A 20,938-nucleotide genomic window follows, 5' to 3' on the forward strand; every position below is an offset into this window, starting at 1 on the left:
AAGCTAATACATTTTACTTATTTCATACTAAGTATTTAATGACAGGGATCAGGTCAACAATAGCATCACTAATGTATCTCTCTGATTTAGGTTTTTTAAGAAGGATAGAGAAAAGGTGATAAAATTGGCATCAAAAGAAGTCATAGTATAAGGTAAAAAAATTGACATTTTATATTTAATAATAATACTTTTTATTTACAAACAATTCAATAACTTTAAATACACTATATACAGGTTCATAACATTAGTAAAAAATTAAGAGCAATAATAGTTTGAACGGTTACTCATGGTGTAGGTGTTCATAGGAATACAGGTGGGCACCGGTTGTTGATCATAATCCACGTCATAGTAGATACCACTCTGGTTCTGTAATCAAATAATTTTCATTTATTCCTTTTTAATACATATTTTAAAGGGAAGCTAAGTGGCTGACCAAGGAATCTGAGAGTTAAAAGTATAATACCATCAGTGAATAGACTTTTCCTCAAAATTGACTCAGAAATTACGTATGGGCCTATGTCAGTTGTAATGATAATGATCGTTCATGATTTGTAGTTGGAAAAACAGAAGATTACTCCAATTTTACATTTCTCTTTAATATAATCTCTGAAGAAGTCCTGTATTAGAACAAAATCTCAGAGTTTTGTTTCATGACCTTTTCGTATGTCAATATCCTGGACACTAATTTGTCTAGGTTATCAGCTGAACCCTCTCTTTATTCTAAAATATTTCTTTTTCTAAATACAGTTGAACATGAATAGTTTTAACACCACAATAAAATTCAAACAGCAGGGTAAACAAATTCAAACCACCCAAAATTAAAAATATATCATTAGTTGTTCAATAAAATGAGTTTTAAAAAGGGTACTTAGTTTTTAATCATGTATTTTTATATCATTTGTATTAATATAAGGCTTGAAAATTGAAGTCACACTTTCAATTGAATAACTTCATTAGCAACACAAGGATTCAGTAAATTTGGGTCTTACTTATATCACTGTTAATTTTACTTCTTTAAGAGAAAATTTAAAGATTTGTTTACATTCATTTAGCTTTGGTGACATAATTTGTGATTGATTTCTACAAGCATATCAATATCTAAACTTACACAAAGATCTCAACTGTATACTTGTCCTGGGGGTTTCTTGAATGATGATAAAACAAGGACCGTCACCAGTACATTACTTGTACGCTCTATATGTAGATTCCATCAACATTCCATACATCGGACAAATCAATGTACCAGATGTCCCACAAAGAGGTCGCTATTTTCAAACTAATATACCAGACGCGTTGAACAAACTACAAACTTGTAACTCCACCACTACAATAAACACATATGTAAAAAAACTCTCCAGTCCCACTTGATTCTGACAATTTAGAACGAAATTACAGAGAAACAAACTTAACAAAAAATCTTTAGGGTAAAATCATATTTTATAGTGGTTGATGGACGTGAGTTCAAATGAATAAGGGTTGTAAATCAATAAATTTCATTTATGATTTACCAATTTCCTATCTCAATTTACTTAAGAAACAATGTTAAAATGGAAGAATAATTAGAAATAGGCCTAGTCTTGCAAATAAAAATACCCTATTGAAAACACACCATTATTATGCTTTTTTTAATTATGATCAGAATCAAGTAGGGCTATATAGTCCTCGCCACCCTAACTTGAGGCAGCCCAAGGCCGCACTAGATATACAGGGCCTTGGGCTGCCTCAAGTTAGGGTGGCGAGGACTATAGGGTGTTTCTTTTCACATATATAGTTGTAGATATGGAGTTTCGAGTTTGTAGTGTGTGTTATACGTCTAGTATAATTCAAAAATAATTACCGCTTCAGGAAACACCCGGTTTATGTAAATAAAGATTGATTGAGTCAACTCACCGCAACAGACGACCTACTCTTAGGCCGAGGTACATGGAAGTTTCTGCTGAGGAGATCTGTGCGGTCTTCCTCCTCGCTGCAACTGCTGTCGTTGGCTCGGGTGCCATGAGCAGATGCGGGGCGAAGGCTGAGTCGAGGCATAGGTACCGGAGCTGACAGAGTCCCTCCGTAGCCAAAGATGGTTGAAGACGGTCTCGTAGGCATTCCACCTCCGGGCTCAGGCTGCAAAGCCAATATGACCATTTATATGTAGTTTATTTTTGTAATTAAAACACTTTGAAGAATATTAAAATACAGATGTTGAAATGTGCTGTTGACTTCTAGTGGTAAAAATAAGAGTATAAATCGTGTCAGTTAGTATGGCGTGCAAGGTGCGCATGGGCACAAGAACACTTTCTCCACCACCGTTGCTTCTTGTTATTTTGTAAATGAATGATTGAATGAATTATATCTTTATTACAGCAGAATAAATTACAAAAATGTACAAGACTATTCAATGGAAAAAGCAAATGTAAATGCAAAATGAATAATAGAATAAATCAAAATAACAAAAAAATAAATAATTTGTAAACCTAAAATGTAATATCTATGTTTAACAAAAGAGATTGGGTCGTCCGAGTACAACAGTCAGGTCCTTGTTGTAATCAGCTGTGATTATGAGCTCAGCCTCGTCCCTGCCTAGGCCAAGTATCCACTCATTGACACGGCGTTTGAATATGTTTAAAGAGGGGGGGGGGGAGTCAAGGAAATTGCCATTCTGAAAATGGTTTTGTAAGTTATGGAACAAAACGTGTGCAATATACGAGGCCTATCCAGAAAGTGACAGACATTTTGAAATAAACCATATACAAAATGAAAAAAAAACCAAATGTTTACTATATACATTTTGAAGCTAATTTTTAGGCTATTTTTATACATAATCACCATTTAAGGCATTTATCATAGTGTGGTACAAGCTTTTCAATGCCCTCTTTAAAGAAATCTCCTGCCTGTGAGTTCAACAACTGGTTTATATCAGCATGTAGCTCAGCGTCAGTGTCAAAGCGTTGTATTGCGAGCCACTTGTTCATCGCTGGGAACAGATGGTAGTCGCTCGGCGGATGGTGGAAAACTTTCCATCCAATAGCACGAGGGTATACGACTGGCTATGTGGTATCCAATATCCAATATTACTTTTTGTGTTAAGTATTGAGACGAGTTAAAATCTATTGGAAAAAAAACTTTTAAACCACTCGAAGTGTGTTAAACCCCTTACACCAAACTGCTTCTATATGCAAAAAAGCTTAGATTGATCAACTAAATCAATTACCTTTTTAAGGTCTATTAATAAATAAATATATAGAGTGTCTTCCCTATCTGAAATTGAAGAATTTGAAACCCGGTTAGTATCACCTTGTTAGTATAAAAAAGTGCATATGAAATGTTTTTGTCCAAGGGACACCCATCCTGACACTTGCTTAAAATATTGCTTTGCTTGAAGGAATTAAATTACTATTCTCTCAATTAAGTTTGGAAAGAAACTCAAAAGAGATATTGTCTTATAGTTATTCATATGTTGGCAAATTTATTGGATTTAGAAAAAGGTACATGTATAATTTGCTAATATGGGAGTAACATTTTTATGACTTTAACAAGCTTAAAACATTCAGGAAATAAACGGGATGAAATGCTCAAATTTACTATATGTAAGAGTGTTTTGCTAAATAAATGAAAATGGCTATCAGAACTTTTACCTCAGATACCATAGAGGTCAGGTGAAATGTTTGAATACCTATTTGTAAACAAATCCATTTTGAGCATGTTAGTGTCAATGTTAGGGTCCCCGAGACAAATACCCATGTGATCTTTCTTGAATGGAATAAAAGTACCTAGAGATCATGCAAGAACATTTTTAACATTATCCTCAAAATTCTTGTAAATTGCTAATAGGTTGCAAGTGGTTTTTGGATAGTGAAAAATATATTGAGATACAAAAACGTCCCCAATAGTAGGTAATCTCAGTAGCCGTAGCAGACAAATGTTTGTTTACTCAAACAATAACCCCATCGTTCTGATTGCAATAAGTAAAAGTGTGATAAAGGTCAATGCCCTCCAGACAGCCAGCATTCTGTGAATTTCTAATATATAATTGTTTAGATATATGAACATTCTATCAGAATTTTTGTTGCAACTCCGTATATTTTATTATAAATACTGTACTAACTGAGCTGTTACCAACATTACGCTTGTAGAATGCAGAATATTGATAAATTAAATATATATATAGGATGCATCTAATTATTTACATAAACATTTGAAATTTGTAGTCAGACAAATGGCTCTATATAATGTAATGAAAGTTTTGTTTAGCTTAAACTAGCAGATTTTTATAAATAAACCGATGTAGGTAGGTATTTTAATTTCAACACTAAATTGCTATTGAAATAAATTAATAGGTAGGCTATACTACTATCTATTGGAATTACTCTCAGTGTTGTTGGGAGCCTTTCTACCTATTTGAGCCTATTTGATGTGCTGGTTTGATAAAAGTGCGAAACCTGCAGAGCCTTTACTGCAAAAATTACCTTTCCATTTAGATTTGCGTGTACCTTAAAATCAACAATAGAAAACAAAAGTGTCTAAATCTTAGGAAAAAACAGGCCATAAAGTGAAATGTTGGGAAAGTATTGTTTTCAAATTAACTTACTGCATAGTGGTTGGTGGCTTGAGCCATAACATCGGCTATTTGCGCCCATCGTAGCCTATCTTCCAGTGACACCTGGTAGGGTGAAGCTCCAATAGCCGGAGATTTGATTGTGTTGTTTCGAGCAGCTGTTGTCATATAGCCGAACACTGGAGACCCCATTCCTGCAGCCACTTTCTGCTCTCGGTTCCATCTTCGGCTAAAATAGACAAATATTTAAATCGCTAATGACAAATTTTAATTGCTCTAGCTCAGGTTTTATGATAATTGATTCATTTTCTTACAATTCCTCAAAGGATTGGCTACCATTACACAAATGAAGCTTTTCAATAATGATTTGTCGCTGGAAATCAAGCTTTTTGATAGTTTTGTTAGAAATATAAGTGGTTTAAATACCTGTATTTTTGGTAATCCAAATGGTTGCGGTAGCAACTAGGTTCAGCTCAACACTGGAGCCATCATCAGGCTTTACAAGGACATTGTCGCTTCTTCTGAAGGTTATCACAGTTCACACATGTATTTACAAAACATTGACACATTAAAAAACATGACCAGATACAACGACACGACCGGCGGGAGTTTATGCAGTGATTATGATACATAGGCCAGACATCACGCTCTTTTCAAAATGATTAAATGTTTTAAAGAACACATCCCCAAGAAAACCACGTCCACACAGCCATAAACTTTTGCAGAGCATTAATCTCAAACAACCATAGCTATTCTAACACCAACGGTAACATGACTGTTCTACATTTCAATAAAAACCAGTTTCAGATCAACACATTAGAAGAATACAAGATTTATAAGGCAGTCAACTCCGACAAACAAAACGTGCTAAGCGATAAGCTTTCATTTTGCATCTAATTTTATTTACAGCACTACCAAAAGATAATAGAATAGAGGGTGTAGAACAAACCCTGCAAACAACCTGTTGCTGATAAGACGCACCGACCATAGTGCCCGGCAGTGTAGACGTAAACTCCCGCTGGTCTTGTCGTTGTATATAGTCATGTGTGTCGTGTTTTTAATGTTTCAATATTTTGTAAATATGTCTAAATTGTAACGACCTTCAGGAGAAGTGACAATTTCCTTGTAAGGCCTGATAATGGCTCCTCACAAAAGGTGTTGATAAAGGCATACTTTTTTAATGCCCCACCTTCTCATCTTAAAACGTTGGGTTCTAGTCCGGAACTGTTTATACATTACTTCAGGCATGTCCTGGAGGGTTGCTGCATTATCACGTAAATAAAACCACTGGTGATTGGCAGGATTTGAACCATGGACCTCAGACTCCAAAGCCCCAAGCTCTACCACTAGACCAGTCCGCTCCCCAAACACATAGTATCCGAAACATAAACATCAATAAAACCATTTGAAACTGCAGACGATCATGGTATTATAGTTACTATGGTTAGAATTGTTAGTCTGGGGATTAAGTAAAAAAAACATACGATATTGTAATTAAAAAATACAGATATACGTAGGCTGAACTGCTTTAGGAAGTAAGTTTTAAAAAATGAGCAAACTTTGATAAACTTTGTCTGAAAAAAATATTTGTAGAGAGTACTACAAATCTATATCAATTTTAGGAGCTGTTAAAGCATAAAAACGACATATCTAACTTTTTATGCCAAAAAAAGTCTCTGGTTTTGCTTCTAGCCCCTTATTTAATACGGTATGTAATTTCAATAACCGTGTAAAGAAAAATATGTTACTATACCTCCACATGCAAAGGCACACAAGAGTCGAGACAATGATTACTACAGCAGCAATTGATGCTCCGATAGCAACCCCAAGAACTTCTCCGTCAATCTCACACTGAGCTCCGTAGTAACTTCCTGCACATCTGTAACAAATAAAACTGTATTATAGCAGATCCATAGGGGATGAGGGCAAGGGACTTTCTTTCAGAGCGGTGAAATTGCTCTTTTATATATTCTTACTAAGAGGTGATATGAACAATTAATTAATAATGGGTCCAAGGTTTTAGTAGAAGGTAAAATTTTTGTATGGATTGGATATGTTATCATTATCAATCCAATCATTTTGGTTTATAAACAGCCAAAATAACTGTGCAATAATTTCAATGTTTTTCAACAGCCTTGACACACTTAATTTTCAAATCTACAGGGTGGAAAAAAGTCCCAGGACAGTTAAATATTTTAATAAGTAATAAAGATAGAGGTTCAAGTTCAAAACTTGTTACACAATTACTAGGCACTACAATCATTTTAAGACATTATTCAATGATGCTACATCTTCAGGGGGACGGCCCGCTAGGAGTCCGAAGAAAGTCTTAAATGTAAGACATATATGCACAAAAAATTAGAGGTCTTTGTTAGTAAAATACAATGCTGCAAGCCCGAACTCAAAAATGACTAAGAGCTATTCAAAGATCCATTGAACTTGCAATGCGATTATACACTACCTCCTCAGGGAGGCGCCCGCTAGAAGTCTGAAGAAAATAATAAACGTATGCAAAGGTCGAAATGCACATAAAATGAAAGGTATTAGTAGAATACCGTACAATGCCGAAATATGAGCTCAAAAGAACGATTCAGTAAAAAATGTCAGTTGTTTAAATAGGTATTCAAAATGGTGGATTCAAAAAATCGTTGAACGACTGTCATTTTTACTCGGTTGTTTGTTTGAGCCGTTTGAGTAGTTTTTCTACAAATTGTGCCAAATCACCCCTCGTTTTTACCTTTGTCGTTTGATGTGATGGTGCCAGACATGATTTAACTCATACTTCATCATCAAAATAGAATTTAAAAATAAGTAGGGGGGTAACAAACTTTAATTTTATGTACATATTCACTACCACTACCATCTATATAAGTACCAACCTTTTACAGTTTTTTTATGTTTAAAAAGAATACACCTGTCTCTGTCGCACTCATTACGATCGGGAATAGCTGTAAAATATCGAGCGACTAATGAACAATGTGCTGTGTACAGTCCTGGTTCAAAATAATTCACTGATTTGTCTTCAGGTGCCACCACCTACCATGTTGCGTTATGATAAGAAAATCTCGTCCAAGGGAAAATGTGTGACAAGGGAGACTCATAAAACAGCCTTTAAGGTTTAAGTAGATATTATGCGTGTGTAAAAATTATATTCCTCATAAATCCTCAAATGGACAATTATTAATAAGTTTATAATGATCATCATATTCTTTGAAGAGATACTGTTAAATTACTTACTTGCAGACTGGTTGGTCATTGTGGTATCTACATTCTCCTCGGTGGTTGCAGTATTCTGTTGGACAAGTCTGACATTCTCGTCCGCTATGATGACTGTTGTCTAACCAAGGATCTCGGTATCCGTCCGGACAAACACACTGGTAGGATCCAAACGTGTTGCTGCATGTTGCTACTTGATGGCAGTCGTGGAGTTCTGGATGTTGGCACTCGTCCAAGTCTGTAAAACAGAATTTTTTAGCTTAACTTTAAATTTTTAGCTAAACTCTTTATTGAAAGCTGTTTGAGCTTTAACAATTCCTAAAATAGTTTTAATGCTTTAAAATCTCTAGACATGATTTAAAAATCTGATTATGAGTAAAGAAAGTTTTATATACAGTAGCCTATATGGCATAACGATTGGTGATAACATCGCCCAGTGGCATGTCCATCGCAGAAAGCCTCCCTACTCTTCATCTAAGCAGGGGCTGTCCTACTAGTATAGTTTCTTCAGCTCACCTTTCTGTACCCTTTTCCCCATTACAGGCCAACCTACGGTGTCATGTAGATGCCATGCCGAGGAGTAGATGTAGATGGCTTTAGGCCTTTTGAGTGGTGCCAAATGGTAGTTACAGGATACTAGACGATCCTGTGATAAGCAGCCTTGCCGAGGCATGTAGAAACAGTTATTGCCATGGGATAGTACCGCAAGACATGGGAAAGGAGGTCAAAGACCCCGACCAAGATTTATTCAAAGATATTTTCAGCCATGAGAACCTCTGGGGAAAGGATGATCCACTTAGGTTAGGGCTCAGCAGGGCAGTGACTCACTGGTACAGGGTATGAAATCTGATGAGGCTTGAAGGAAAGTTGACGAAAAGAAAAAAGCTTGAGCGTAGGAGCACGGCAACCCAGCCTCCAGCAAAGGCAAATGGGGAACATATAGTAATCATGTCTTAGAATGGGTAGATGACAAAAATGATGAAGAAGGGAGCAGCGGGTCCACCCAAAGCGTCTGTTCATGGTTTACCAAGCTTGTCAAACTTTGCCGTGCTAAGCAATACTTGGGGACTACCACATTATGAGATCCAAGACTATAATCAACAAAAAATAAATTCAACCAATCAGGCAATGAAGCGCCTGACGGCAGATTGCGAGGCAGTTGGCCGCAAGAGAGCTAAGAATCTGGTGCTGTACCAGGTAGGGACTGGGAATATCAGTCTGTTATAACCTTAGTTTTTTAAGGAAAAAAACAACTTGTCTTTGGAGTTATTGTTAGGAGAAAGGAAGATACACAACTTACTCACCTGAATAAATGTAACACATAAAACTGATATTTCGCCTCGCCCCATTCAGGGGCTTCTTCAGAGGTAGAAGCCCCTGAATGGGGACAAGGTTATAACCTTGTCAGATACTGAATTTTGTAAAGGAATTATGGCTGAAGGGGGTGCTCTAGGCATTATTTTTGGATCTTTTTGGTTACAGACTATTCTTTCCCTGTAAACAACATTACCAGTTAGAGGGTGGTAATAAATAACTATATAAAATAGCTTCTTTATTTAATGTATGATTTTGATATTTGGTTGTTCAAAACCAAAAGGTTAGTGTGATTATTCGCATCAAGATGAAAAGTATCATTCACTACTTGTGAGTTCTATTTTGAGGCTCGATTGTTGTTGTAATTTTTTTATTGCTGTAAACAGCTATCTTGGGTCACATTCTGGACTAGCAGTGAAATATACTATTTCTTGTTGTCATAAAGCTATTGATAATCAACTAGTAATATAATATTTAACTTTCTTATTTCATTGTGAGGGGAGTCCCAGTGGAGAAGTCTAAAAATATAAATATGTAACAAAAGGAATGTAAAATGTTAAGGTTATACCTTATTTCATAGTATTTACTAGTGCAACACATTGTTTATAAATGAGAATTAATTTTGATTGTAAGATTCCTAATGATTTCAGTCTAAGAAATCTAGAAAACGATCAGGTCAAATATGATACCTTGCAACTGTGATACAGATCCAGCAGGGCTGTCCACCCAGAGAGAGCTTGATCCGATGTTGTTGCTTCGTCGATGGATAACTCCTAGCAAGTGACGCTGAATGTCTTTCTTCACTGCAGGTCGTAGTGTCTCCGCACTTTCCTCAAGTTGTAGTGTTAGGTTAACAAACACCGGAGATAGATTTCCACTACTTGATGGCAACGTGTACATGTCATTCACTCGGCAACCCAGGAACTCGTCAGAGAATGGAGTCATCTGCATCGCTGAATCGATCTAGGGAAAAATTACAATGTTAAACTACTTTTACTTGTCGTAGCATTGATTTTTCAACAGAGTGGATAACAAGCAGTCTAAGGGTAAAGTGGTGAGTTGGTAGTGCAATGAACCAATAAGGCATTGATGTAGATTCTACTGAACTGAAATGTTGTTTCTAGGCCTACAGTTATTCTTTTTTAAGTTAACAGTTATTTATAAGTTATTTATAAGCTTTGCTGGGTAGGTTCCACACACAGCCATGTGGACGGTCAAATTCAAGGTGAAAAAAGCCCCTAAACTCTTAAAAAAGACTATCATGTTTCTCTATTTTTACTTTATTAGAGAATTGATTTTGATGACAAGACAAACAATTAGCTTCCTTTTAATGAAGCAATTTTTACTCTCTCATCTCCACAACTTTTTGTTTGGGAACACATATTCTTCTGAGTGTTGTTTGGCTAAATTTCAACAGACTGGATAAGATCTTTGAAATTTAGTCGATTTGTACACTAAATGTAATTCTTTATGTAACAAATAGTGAAATAGTAGGTATATTGACACCTATTTGTATACCTACACAACCCATAGCAAGAATTGTTATGATTTTTGGTTCTGAGCCCTAACTGACTTTTCATATACATCATCTGGAGCTGATATTTCCCCAAATTTTGCTGTGCCATTGCCATACAGCACTTAACATATTAATCTCGCTAAATTCTATTTTGCAAGTGAAAACCATTAGTATAAACGGAAAATTAACCACACTGAACAGTTAAGTCTCACTAATACCATAAACAGAACGGATTTGTGAACCTTTTCTTAAGTTATGAAATTGTCAAAAGTACCTACATTTTATAGTTGTAATTTACAATAAACAATAAATAATTACCGCATTACTGGACTCGTACTCCAACTGTAAATACTCTGGTGACTCTTTGTCATTGAGCCTCTCTGACCAGCTGAGGCGTTGATCATACATTCTGTCGACCCTGAGTGACATTACGATAGAGACCACACCTAGAACAACAAATAGCAAAGGTAAGTGTGTGGTATCATTGTAGTTAAGAAAGAAATATAACATATGAAGTAATGTACTTTAAAATAAAATATCCCTTAACCAGACCACAAAGAAGACCTTGATGATTGAGACGAGTTGAAGGGAGGTGTGTATAGGAGTGAGAGGCAGATAGTGAAGAAAGGTGGCGACCAGATTAATATTCTGCAGCTCATATCATATTATAATTTGAACGTTATTTTTAATTAATACAAATTGATGAAATTTCTATGTACGGAATGACTATTTTTTTAAAACTTTTGTTTTCTCTATTTAGTGATTCCTGTAACAATGGATTTTTATAGACAATGTCACCTGTTTAGTGGCTACCCTATTAAAAAATTACTAAAAAAAATTACTAAGGCGGCGGGCATCCTAGCTGAGCGACGAAAAATCGGTCTGTCGTCCGTGCAAGCGAGTCTAGTCTGACAACGGAAATGAGTGTCCACACTGGGCTGTGCAGTCGTCGTAGCGATTAACGACAGTTCCTCTCCTTATCTTATCTTATCTAACAGGGGCAGGTCGAGACCCTTAAGCACTTCATCCGAAATTGAATTATTGCGCACCCCAGACAATTGTTTTCTTGTTGACCTTACAAGTTAAGGCGCCCAATGAATGCCTGTAGCAATAAGTCCCAATAAGTTCATCCTCAGGAAGATATCTTCCTCTAGCCAGATTCCCAAGAGTTATCATTCTAGCGTCAGAGAGCTCGTTACAATCAAAGAGTAAGTGATCGGCTGTCTCTTCTGACCTATCACAGTGCCTACAGATCGGTTCATCTCTCAGTTCAGTTCCTCTCCATTTGACCATTGTTACCATGTTATTGGTTGAGAAAAGACGTAACCTCGTGCTGCTAGACAGTTCTCCTATAATCTATGCCTATCTTAAGAAGAATCTTATATCTTCAATAAGTTTCAGATTTAAATAAGAAGAAATTATTCAATGATTATATATTTTACATTTTGCTATTTATTCTATAGAAGAGTTATCCACTTATTTTAATTTATTGTTTCATTTATTTATCATTTCAGTATTTTCTGTTGGACTGAAGTGGTAAAAATTATAACAATAAGTATTATTATTGTTATACTTTGGTTTTTACTATTTTTATTTTTATTATTTACTCTTTCATTGTAATTAATTGTATTTCTTTTGTATTTACACTATTTATTTATTATTGTACCACCTTTGTACAAAAGTTTGAACAAAGCATATGAATATGAAAAGGTCCAAATGGCAAAGCCAATGTACAATGATGAAAAGTTACTCAGTAGTAACTTTTCGTTCGTTAACCAATTTCTGTTAGCTTGACACTAGGAATGTAAATAAAGGTAAACACCAGCCTAGAGTTCTGTTAAACTGAATTAAAAATTCATTATGGGTTCACCAAGAAATCCGGACTACCGGGTTATCGGGTGCAGAGTTTGTGGCAGTTCAACATACAAAATAGATGTATAAAACTTACGTATGCAGGGTTCACGATGCTTTCTGCGGCTGTAGCCGGGACGGCAGTGGCAGGATGATACACCAACCTCCGTACGACATCTCTCATTCTGTGCCTTATCACAAGTGGAGTCGTCTCCTACAATACAGGTATCAATACGAACAGGAGGCTGCGCAGGGCGGCGAGGGTAAGTCGGTCGTTTTACTGAAGGGATTTGAGCTGCAGTGTATGTTCTGAAAATTATACATCACTTGATAAAGGAGGTTTGAAGACCATTAAAAAACCTTATTACTGACACTTGGTGCTTCTTGGGCTGATCGTACCGTGCGGTACCCACTGGCTTTCTCATGTGATTTATATCATAGTTTATGTAAGAGTTTATCAATTCAGTTCCAAAGGCATTGTCTACTAAACATATTGATTTTTCAAATTTTGGAAAACACCAACAATACACACTGACACTCATACCGCGGTAATCAACAATAATTTTCAAATAAGTACCGTGTTTTATGTTTTGTGACGACATTCAATGAATGAAATTTAACGTTCATGTTTTGAAAATGACTACTTAGTAGTCGAAACTAGTCAATAGAAGTTCGACTGAGGAATTGTGGGCGTCAATAAGGTACGTAACCTGTTATGATTGATTACCAATTCCGGAAGGCTTCAACATGAATATAAAGAATGAGGTTATAGAGTGAGATTCCTTGTGTGGTGTGTGGTTTGGTTAAGACCAACAGTTGAATTAGCCAGAATCATTCATTAAAAGCCCAATGAGTCAAAAGACACTTCGGTCCAGTTTCAAACCATCAAACAGCTGCTGCCTTTTTTCAGGACTGAACCTGCGACCTTCATCTGATTGCAGACATAATGTAACTAACCCGGTCTGTTTGGTGATAGGTTGCTTGTTGACCGCAGTTGGAGACACTGAGGGAGAAGATTCTGTGTTGAACAGATTGATGTAGGTCCGTTTTCCATCAATAGATACAAAATGTTGTCCTGCTTCTGCGGTGGTGATCACAGAGACTTCGCCTGACCCTACTCCACCCACTTGGACTCCTTCGATGTCAACTGTTGTGAAGTTGGAAAAAATCACCATTAGAACAACTGTGTTAAGTCACTGTTAATTTGAGCTCTTTTCCTACTTTGGTGAGACATTCATTAATATAATGAATTTTCACAAATGATAAATGGATATGCTGTTTTTTCTCTACATAGACATTGAAAAATACCCCCAATAATAATTGAATTAACATAAACTCAATTTTAGCAGCAATTAATGTTGCTCCAACATTTTATACATATGATGCCAGACCAACTAAATAAACATTCCTTTAACAATGCAATGAATTATAACTGAATAAAAACAGCCAAAGCTATATTTGACAGGTTCTCCAATCTGCAAGTCAAGCTTAGACGAATTCTTTAGGCCTTTTGTTAACCAGCATCATAGGGTGGTAGATAGTCAAGTCTGGTCAGAGACAGTACCAAGATTGAGAGCTCAAATCACCTCTTGGTCAGGTCTGTGACAATCTGTGGTGGAATTTAGGCATCTCGAGTGAATTTTTAATGAGTTGCACCTCACATAAGGCATGTTGCTACTTTTTCCTTATCCTTGCTGTGTGTGTCCATTGGAAAGTTATGTTCATAACAGATTAACAGGTTGGATTTTTATGTTCATAATATGATGGGAAACATAATTAAATATGCATCACCGAATAATCCTCTCAATTCAAAGAGATCAACAGAGAATAGTATGAATGATTTTACTTGCTGTACCTGGATACACAAAGGGTTGGCCAGTATGTGTTGATCCCGGACCTTGAATAGCCGAGACTGTGACGTCAAAGATGTCACTGGAGCTAGCCTTCTTGGGAGGTGCTGTGACAATAGGTCTGTAGGCTCCTCCTGGTTTGTATTCAGGATCATCCAATACTATACCTGGCCTTGGGTAGTATTTAAATGTTGTTTCTAAAACAAGGAAATAACATTATGAAGGAGGTGAATATATTGCAACACAGAGGATGTATTACAAATTATTGATCTGTTGTAGCTCATGGTGGAGAGGTATGATTGTAGGGCTATGAGCTGTGGGTATTTTTTTATGTGTTTAGTGAGGGGTTTGATTGGTTTGCCAATTGGTGTGGTGTTGGATATTGAGGTTTGTGAGATAATCAAGTAAAGGTGAAAGGATTACTGAAACATTTTTGAACTTTGGGGGCTGTCAATGTATTTCAATTTGAGGAGGTGGAGGTTACGAAGTACTGGTCTCTGTTCCGAGTCTAGAGATAGAGAGTTGGGACCCTAACCGTAGAGGTAGAACACACCTTTTGGAGGCTTCATGTAGTAGTCGAGGACTGTCAAGAGCTTATTACTTATAAAACAAATTATAAATCAAATCAATTAAAAACCCTGCATTTCTTGTTCTCTAAATTTCTCTCAACTCCAAAAAAGTTTATTTAAACATTTTTCAGAGGACATCTATTTCTTTTTGTGAGCAATTATATCAAGGATTTTGCCATTTATTCCAAAACAATACCGGTACCATCTCTAATTCAGAAAGTTTTAAGCTTTTGTAAAAAAAGTTTTACAGATTGAACAGCAAATAATTAAACCCTTAGGTTGAGTTTCCTCACAGACAAATACATTTTCTAGTATAGAACAAAAAATCCTTGATTATGTATTATTTGCCAAAACCAAAATAGATACACCTTGGTCCATTTTAGAGCTATTTTGTCCATCCTGAAGGAGACTTTATCGACTTAATTTACAAACAACAAAATTAAGGTTTTAGCTAATTATTTTTACTAAAAAGTTATCACCTTCAACTGAATAATATACCCATTCATAATTTTAGTAAAGTTTTTTTTTACTGTCTTGTTTAGTATTACATACCTCTACTTTGAGTACCTACACTAGTTTCCATTACAATGTAAATAAAAATGCATAAGCAATTAAAGATTGCTGATTGACCCTACCTGATTGAAGAGGAGTTGTACTTGTTGAGCTGAATTCACCCCATTTTGATGGTTTTTGAGAATCTTGTGTAGACAAATCTGTCAAAGATGGTTCTAGAAGAGTTGGGGTGGGACCACTCAAGGGGTTTTCATCTATTGGTTTTGTACTTTCAGTTTTGTTTATTGTCTCTTTCACAAATTGTCCTTTCTTAGTAATATCTGACAAAGTACTGTTTTCAACAGTTGTTACGGTTGTTAAAACTTCAATGTTGACTATTGTTGAATCATTAAGTCCTGAAGTGGTCGCATTCTTCTTTACTTTTTGGTAAGATGCATTCATTGTTTCATACATTGTAGGTGGAATGACAACTGTACTTGCATTGATACTGGGTTCTGTATTTTGTTCGACTGTGAAAGTCGGTTTTGTAAGGGGTGTTATTTCTGTATGTTGGACAAAAGAGTTTGATGGCTTATGAAGACTCGGCTTCTTGGAGATTTCTTTGGTGTGATCTGTTTCATTGTTCAGAGGATTTCCCAATTTTGTCTTATGGTGGTCCCCTCCAAATGGATTTTTTGTCTTGGAAGGAGCAACAAACGATTTGTTGAAGTTTTCCATCAATAGATCAGTCTCGGATTTGATACTTAAACTGTTTTGGTCCTTCGGTACGAGCTGTTCTGGAAGAGGAATACCAGAAATAAACGGTTTGAGGACAGAAGTTGGCTGAGGAGGCAGAGATGAAATAGGAGGTGAAATATCAAATGGATATGGTGGGGGTTGTTTAGTGGTGACTGCTGGCAATGGTTTTGGAGGTCTCAATTCAGGAGGTTCAAAGTCCAGATGTGGTAGAGGAACATCGGTTATCCTTGGGGGACCTCGATTGTTTATCCTTGTCCTCACTGGGTAAAGTGGTCTTCCTCCACTAAGAGGATGAGGGTTTGGGTTCAATTGAGCTTGAACATTCCCGTTGAGTAGTTTAACAAATCCAGTTATTATATCGTGGATGTCTGGAGAACTAGGTTTGTCACTTCTATGGCTCGTAAGGTTGGGTGGTGGGGCATTCTCCGCCCCTGAGGCAGAACTGGGCTTCGGCAAGGGCAACGCTCTCCCTCTCGCCGAAGCCCTCATGGCTTCCCCCGACTTCTCATCAAATTTAATATTTTCCTTGGTTTTCTTAACAATATCTGGTTGTATCGAATCTCCTGACTTTGTAGGATTTATTTTGTCGTAAAACTCACCATCTGCGATATCCCTAACAACATTAGACGATTCTAACCTGTTGCTGACAGGGGTTGCTAAAGCATCCAAATCACTGTCAAAGTTCACATCTGACTCAGCAATTATTTTATTGTTGTTAGTTTCATCAATAGTTATTTGACCCGCAGATCTCTTTCTTAGATTTAAAATTTCATTATCTGAATCCACACTATCATAGTGAGATGATGAAGTTGTATATAAATCTTCAATATCCGAAAAAGCTAGTTCGCTACTTGTAATCTGGTCAATTGAGGTTTTTGTTTCAAAAAGTGGTTGCCGTGCAGCTGATTCGTGTATGCCATCTTCACTCTTGTACAGGGAAAACCTTGACGGGACTAAGGATCCATCTTGCTGGATTTCGTCTGTAACAACAACAAAAAATCATGTTAGATGATTACAACTACGGTACATATTAATATAATAATTATGTTTCATACAGTAAATACGATAAATGTTTTAATGTACGTTGAAGCTTTTAGTAAATTCACACCAATGATTAGCCTGTTTAATACCTACTGGAATTATGTCAGACTATAACTGTTAAATAATTGAGTCAGTACCTAGCTCATATTCTGTCAAGACATCATCATCAGCAGGTAATAGATCCTGTCAATTTAAGTGGCAAGTAAAAACCCTTCCCCACTAGCGTCGCTTTTAGCAAATTTCCCTATAGGGAAATGCTATTACCGTAGGTGGCACGTTAAGACCTAGACACGGGACCGATTTACTTTTTCATTTTAATGTCCCTAGAGGCCAAAAATACTATTCATTCAAATTTATATAGATTCATACAGGGTGTTTTTTTTTTTCAAACGCCAACCAAATATTACAAGTACGGTGGGCATGTGTGAGGAAAGACAAAACAATCTTGTATGTTATTGATATCCCTGTTTTCTTTACTTCATTGCCGATCAGCTGATAGGCCTATCTATGCATTGTTGCATAGTTCTCTATGAGGCTTAGTGTTACTATGGGAATTTATTGGAAATAAGACCCAACACGGTGTTTTCACAAGCTCAAATAGAGAATGTTTTGCAAGTCTTCGTTTTTTTTCTTTACTACAGATCTGGTTTCTGTAAATTTGTACATTTCAATAACAGTTAATTTATTAACCACTGGAATAACACCTGAACACTTAATTTCAATCCTTTCTTGGCATAAAACCAATGATTTCCTCGTAATGTATTCTTCTAACTCTTTTGGGAAAGGTTAAATAATTGAGTTAAATAAATAGGTGAGTTTGGGAAAACACCATGTTGAGTCTTACTTACAATAAATTCCCAATAACACTAAACCTCATAGATAACTATGCAACAATGCATACGTCATGTGATTGGCAATAAAGGAAAGAAAACGGGGATGCTTGTTTTGTCATTAAAATGTGCCTCACTGTACACCTCCTGTGTACTCACTGTACTGTGTCACTGTACACCTGTGCCTCTGTAATTTGGGTTGCGTTAAACAAACACCCTTTATATATGTTTCCGTAAACGCGATAACTCGAGTAATTTTGGTCTAATTTTGATGAAATTTAGCTTGAAGGTGTAGCTTGAATGAGTTTGGGAACCAACAAGTTCGGTTCATGGTATCATGGTATTGTTTTGAAAATTTCAAAATTTGGTTTTTTACATATTTTTACCCTTAAAACATGAAAATGCCCGATTTTCATCACTGCCATCGTTTGGAGCTTAAAAACAAACAATTTTATACATTGAAGCGTTGTTGTTGTAAAATTTAACGTTATAGAGAGAGAGAAAACTGTTGTAGTTTGCTTGTTTATGGATAGATGTTGATCAAATTTGGCAGATTTATTTATTTCATCCTATAGTACTAACATTTAGTCAAAAACACTTTTTACCTTCCCATAGCAGCAAACCTAGGTTATGTACTAGTTAAATCTAATGTTATTTAAATAAGGAATAAATATGTCTTGTTTATGGAAATATTTTTGTTAAAATCCAATATCAGACTAATTGAAATTCGTCTGCAGGTTTGTTGTGGCAGGCATATTGTTATTTTGCACAGTCATATCTCATAAATTAATTAATTGCTTTAGATCAATTTAATGTCACTTTTGTCTTGTGAGTCTTTCCCTCATTCCTCCCACACACCATCTGAATTGTCAAAATATTTACTTGAGAAGGCTTAGACTTTAACTTTTCACATGTTACTGGCACAGCGAGGTCTAGATTGTATCAAGGGCCTGTTTCTTTTGTTATTGTAAATTTTGTTAACCTACATATGAAGTACATTTATTCTGTTTAAGTGATCTAACAACATCACTGGCTGAAAAATTGTAAAGTACCGTAGTAAGTAAGTTAGTTACCCTCATGATGATAGAAAAATGTACAAATATCCTTACATTGAACTATACTGATAGTCTAATAATATAATCAATAGGGATAATAGCTTGGCAATAATAGGCCTACTCCTGTCACAGCAAAGGATAAACTTCGTGAATTTCAATTTGTCTGATTGGATTTTTACTTAAATATTTTAACATGCCAGGCATGTTTCCAATTATATTACATTAGGTTTAACTGCTCAGATTTGTTGCTACGGGTAAAGAAGCAAGGGAATGAAATGTAGTTTGAAATAAATAAATTTGCCAAAATGTTATCAACAATTTCAACATATTGCCATATCCAAGCAAACTACATGGATTAAATTATTCACATGAAAGATAACATGGCGAGGCCTACATGTGCTATATTTAGCACTTGTTACCGAATTTCATTGAGATATCGTGTAACTGTTGATATATGTATATAGTGAAGTCCTGTCCATGTTTACAGAGGTATTACTCTTTGGGCTTTGTGTATTCTCTTTTAAGTGGATTTGATTTTGATACAGAATTAAAGATGTCGGCTCATAAACTGCAGCCTAATATATTTCAGTCAATGTTAATTTCAATTTATAATAAATAGTCTTGAAAATTAAGTCGTGTTTTTATTCTAAACATATAACATCAGAAATAGGCCAGAAATAGGCTTATTAATTCCATACTCCCAGTCGATCTTCTGGGGGCTGGAGACGGTCATGAAAAGACAACTCATGGCCTATCTTGAGACAAACCGCATTCTCTCGAGTGCACAGCATGGATTTAGAGGGGGTAGATCTAAAACCACCGCACTGTTGAGTCTTGTTGATACAATTACTGACGCCTTTGACCATAATGAGTCAATCCTCCTTAGACTTTGCGATCTGAGCAAGGCGTTTGATGTGGTGTCACATAAGCTACCGGTACTGATAGGCAAACTAGCAAAGTATGGTGTGGGCGGAACTGTGCTGAAGTCCCTGTCCTATTATTTGGCAAATCGCAGGCAAGTAGTTGCGATAAATGGGGCCTTCTCCTGCGTTAGGAGTATCTCACATGGAGTGCCACAGGGCTCGGTGCTCGGCCCTCTCCTTTTTAGTGTGGCGGTGAAGGACTTGAGGCTAAATGGCTCCACCCTCCTTTTCGCTGACGACACCGCCCTGATATCTAGAGGAAGCGACATTGAGCAACTGCATATTGAAGCTGACCATCTTTTGGAGCTGGCCAAGAACTGGTTTACAGCAAACCGTCTGAAATTAAATGCAGCCAAAACTCAGTCCTTGCTCTGCACACTGAAGCCACTAACCGAAAGAGATTAGGCGGTTAAACTTCTAGGTTTCTGGTTGGATGCCAAACTAAGCTGGAGCTCACCATATTGATAGGGTTATTGCCTCCTAAGGAAACTTCGGAACATCATCCCGAAGCAATTCTTGATAACTGTGTACCATGCTCTGTTTCATAGCCATCTTATGTACGGCTTGGTACTTTGGGGTCATTCACCAGCAGCACAGGACATATTATTGCTCCAGAAAAAAAAACTGTAAGAATCATAATGTCAGCCAACTACAACGAACATTGTAGGCCCCTTTTTAAAGATCTGGGCATTCTTACAGTCTTCAGTCAATACGTATTGAACATCTTAATACTTCTGAAAGAGAATGTCCATCTGTTTGACCGAAGAGATAAGTTCATCGGGGTAGCGGATTTTTATCCCCCTGGAATTTTACCCCCTGGGCAAACGTGACGTCACAAACCAGGGGGTAAAATTCCGGCCGCGAACTTTTGAGTTTCGCGACATCAGCTTGATGGATTAAACGCTGAATTAAACATATATTTTCACGGTTGTGAATTTAATCAGAACACATAAAATTATAAAAACCTAGAGTTATCCCC

The 20,938-nt window shown here is 36.4% G+C and overlaps 1 protein-coding gene across 1 annotated transcript in view; it reads right to left on the bottom strand.

Moving 5' to 3' along the window:
• Positions 1-230: 230 nt before the first annotated feature.
• The window catches only part of LOC128998763 (uncharacterized), a 41,063-nt gene continuing 20,355 nt past the window's right edge, over positions 231-20,938 (bottom strand). The window contains exons 3-13 of the mRNA XM_054425105.1: positions 15,495-17,090; positions 14,296-14,487; positions 13,398-13,587; positions 12,538-12,749; positions 10,908-11,035; positions 9,763-10,036; positions 7,781-7,997; positions 6,297-6,422; positions 4,577-4,772; positions 1,891-2,112; positions 231-366 (exon numbers count right to left, since the gene is read on the bottom strand). Coding sequence (XP_054281080.1) covers positions 256-366; positions 1,891-2,112; positions 4,577-4,772; positions 6,297-6,422; positions 7,781-7,997; positions 9,763-10,036; positions 10,908-11,035; positions 12,538-12,749; positions 13,398-13,587; positions 14,296-14,487; positions 15,495-17,090 — 3,464 coding nt within the window. The 3' untranslated portion in view covers positions 231-255. The remainder of the gene's footprint in view (positions 367-1,890; positions 2,113-4,576; positions 4,773-6,296; positions 6,423-7,780; positions 7,998-9,762; positions 10,037-10,907; positions 11,036-12,537; positions 12,750-13,397; positions 13,588-14,295; positions 14,488-15,494; positions 17,091-20,938) is intronic.

Source organism: Macrosteles quadrilineatus, unplaced genomic scaffold (genome assembly GCF_028750875.1).
Source record: "Macrosteles quadrilineatus isolate MER2022 unplaced genomic scaffold, UCM_ALF_1.0 Scaffold_7__1_contigs__length_78375512, whole genome shotgun sequence".
NCBI classification, from domain to species: Eukaryota; Metazoa; Arthropoda; class Insecta; order Hemiptera; family Cicadellidae; genus Macrosteles; species Macrosteles quadrilineatus.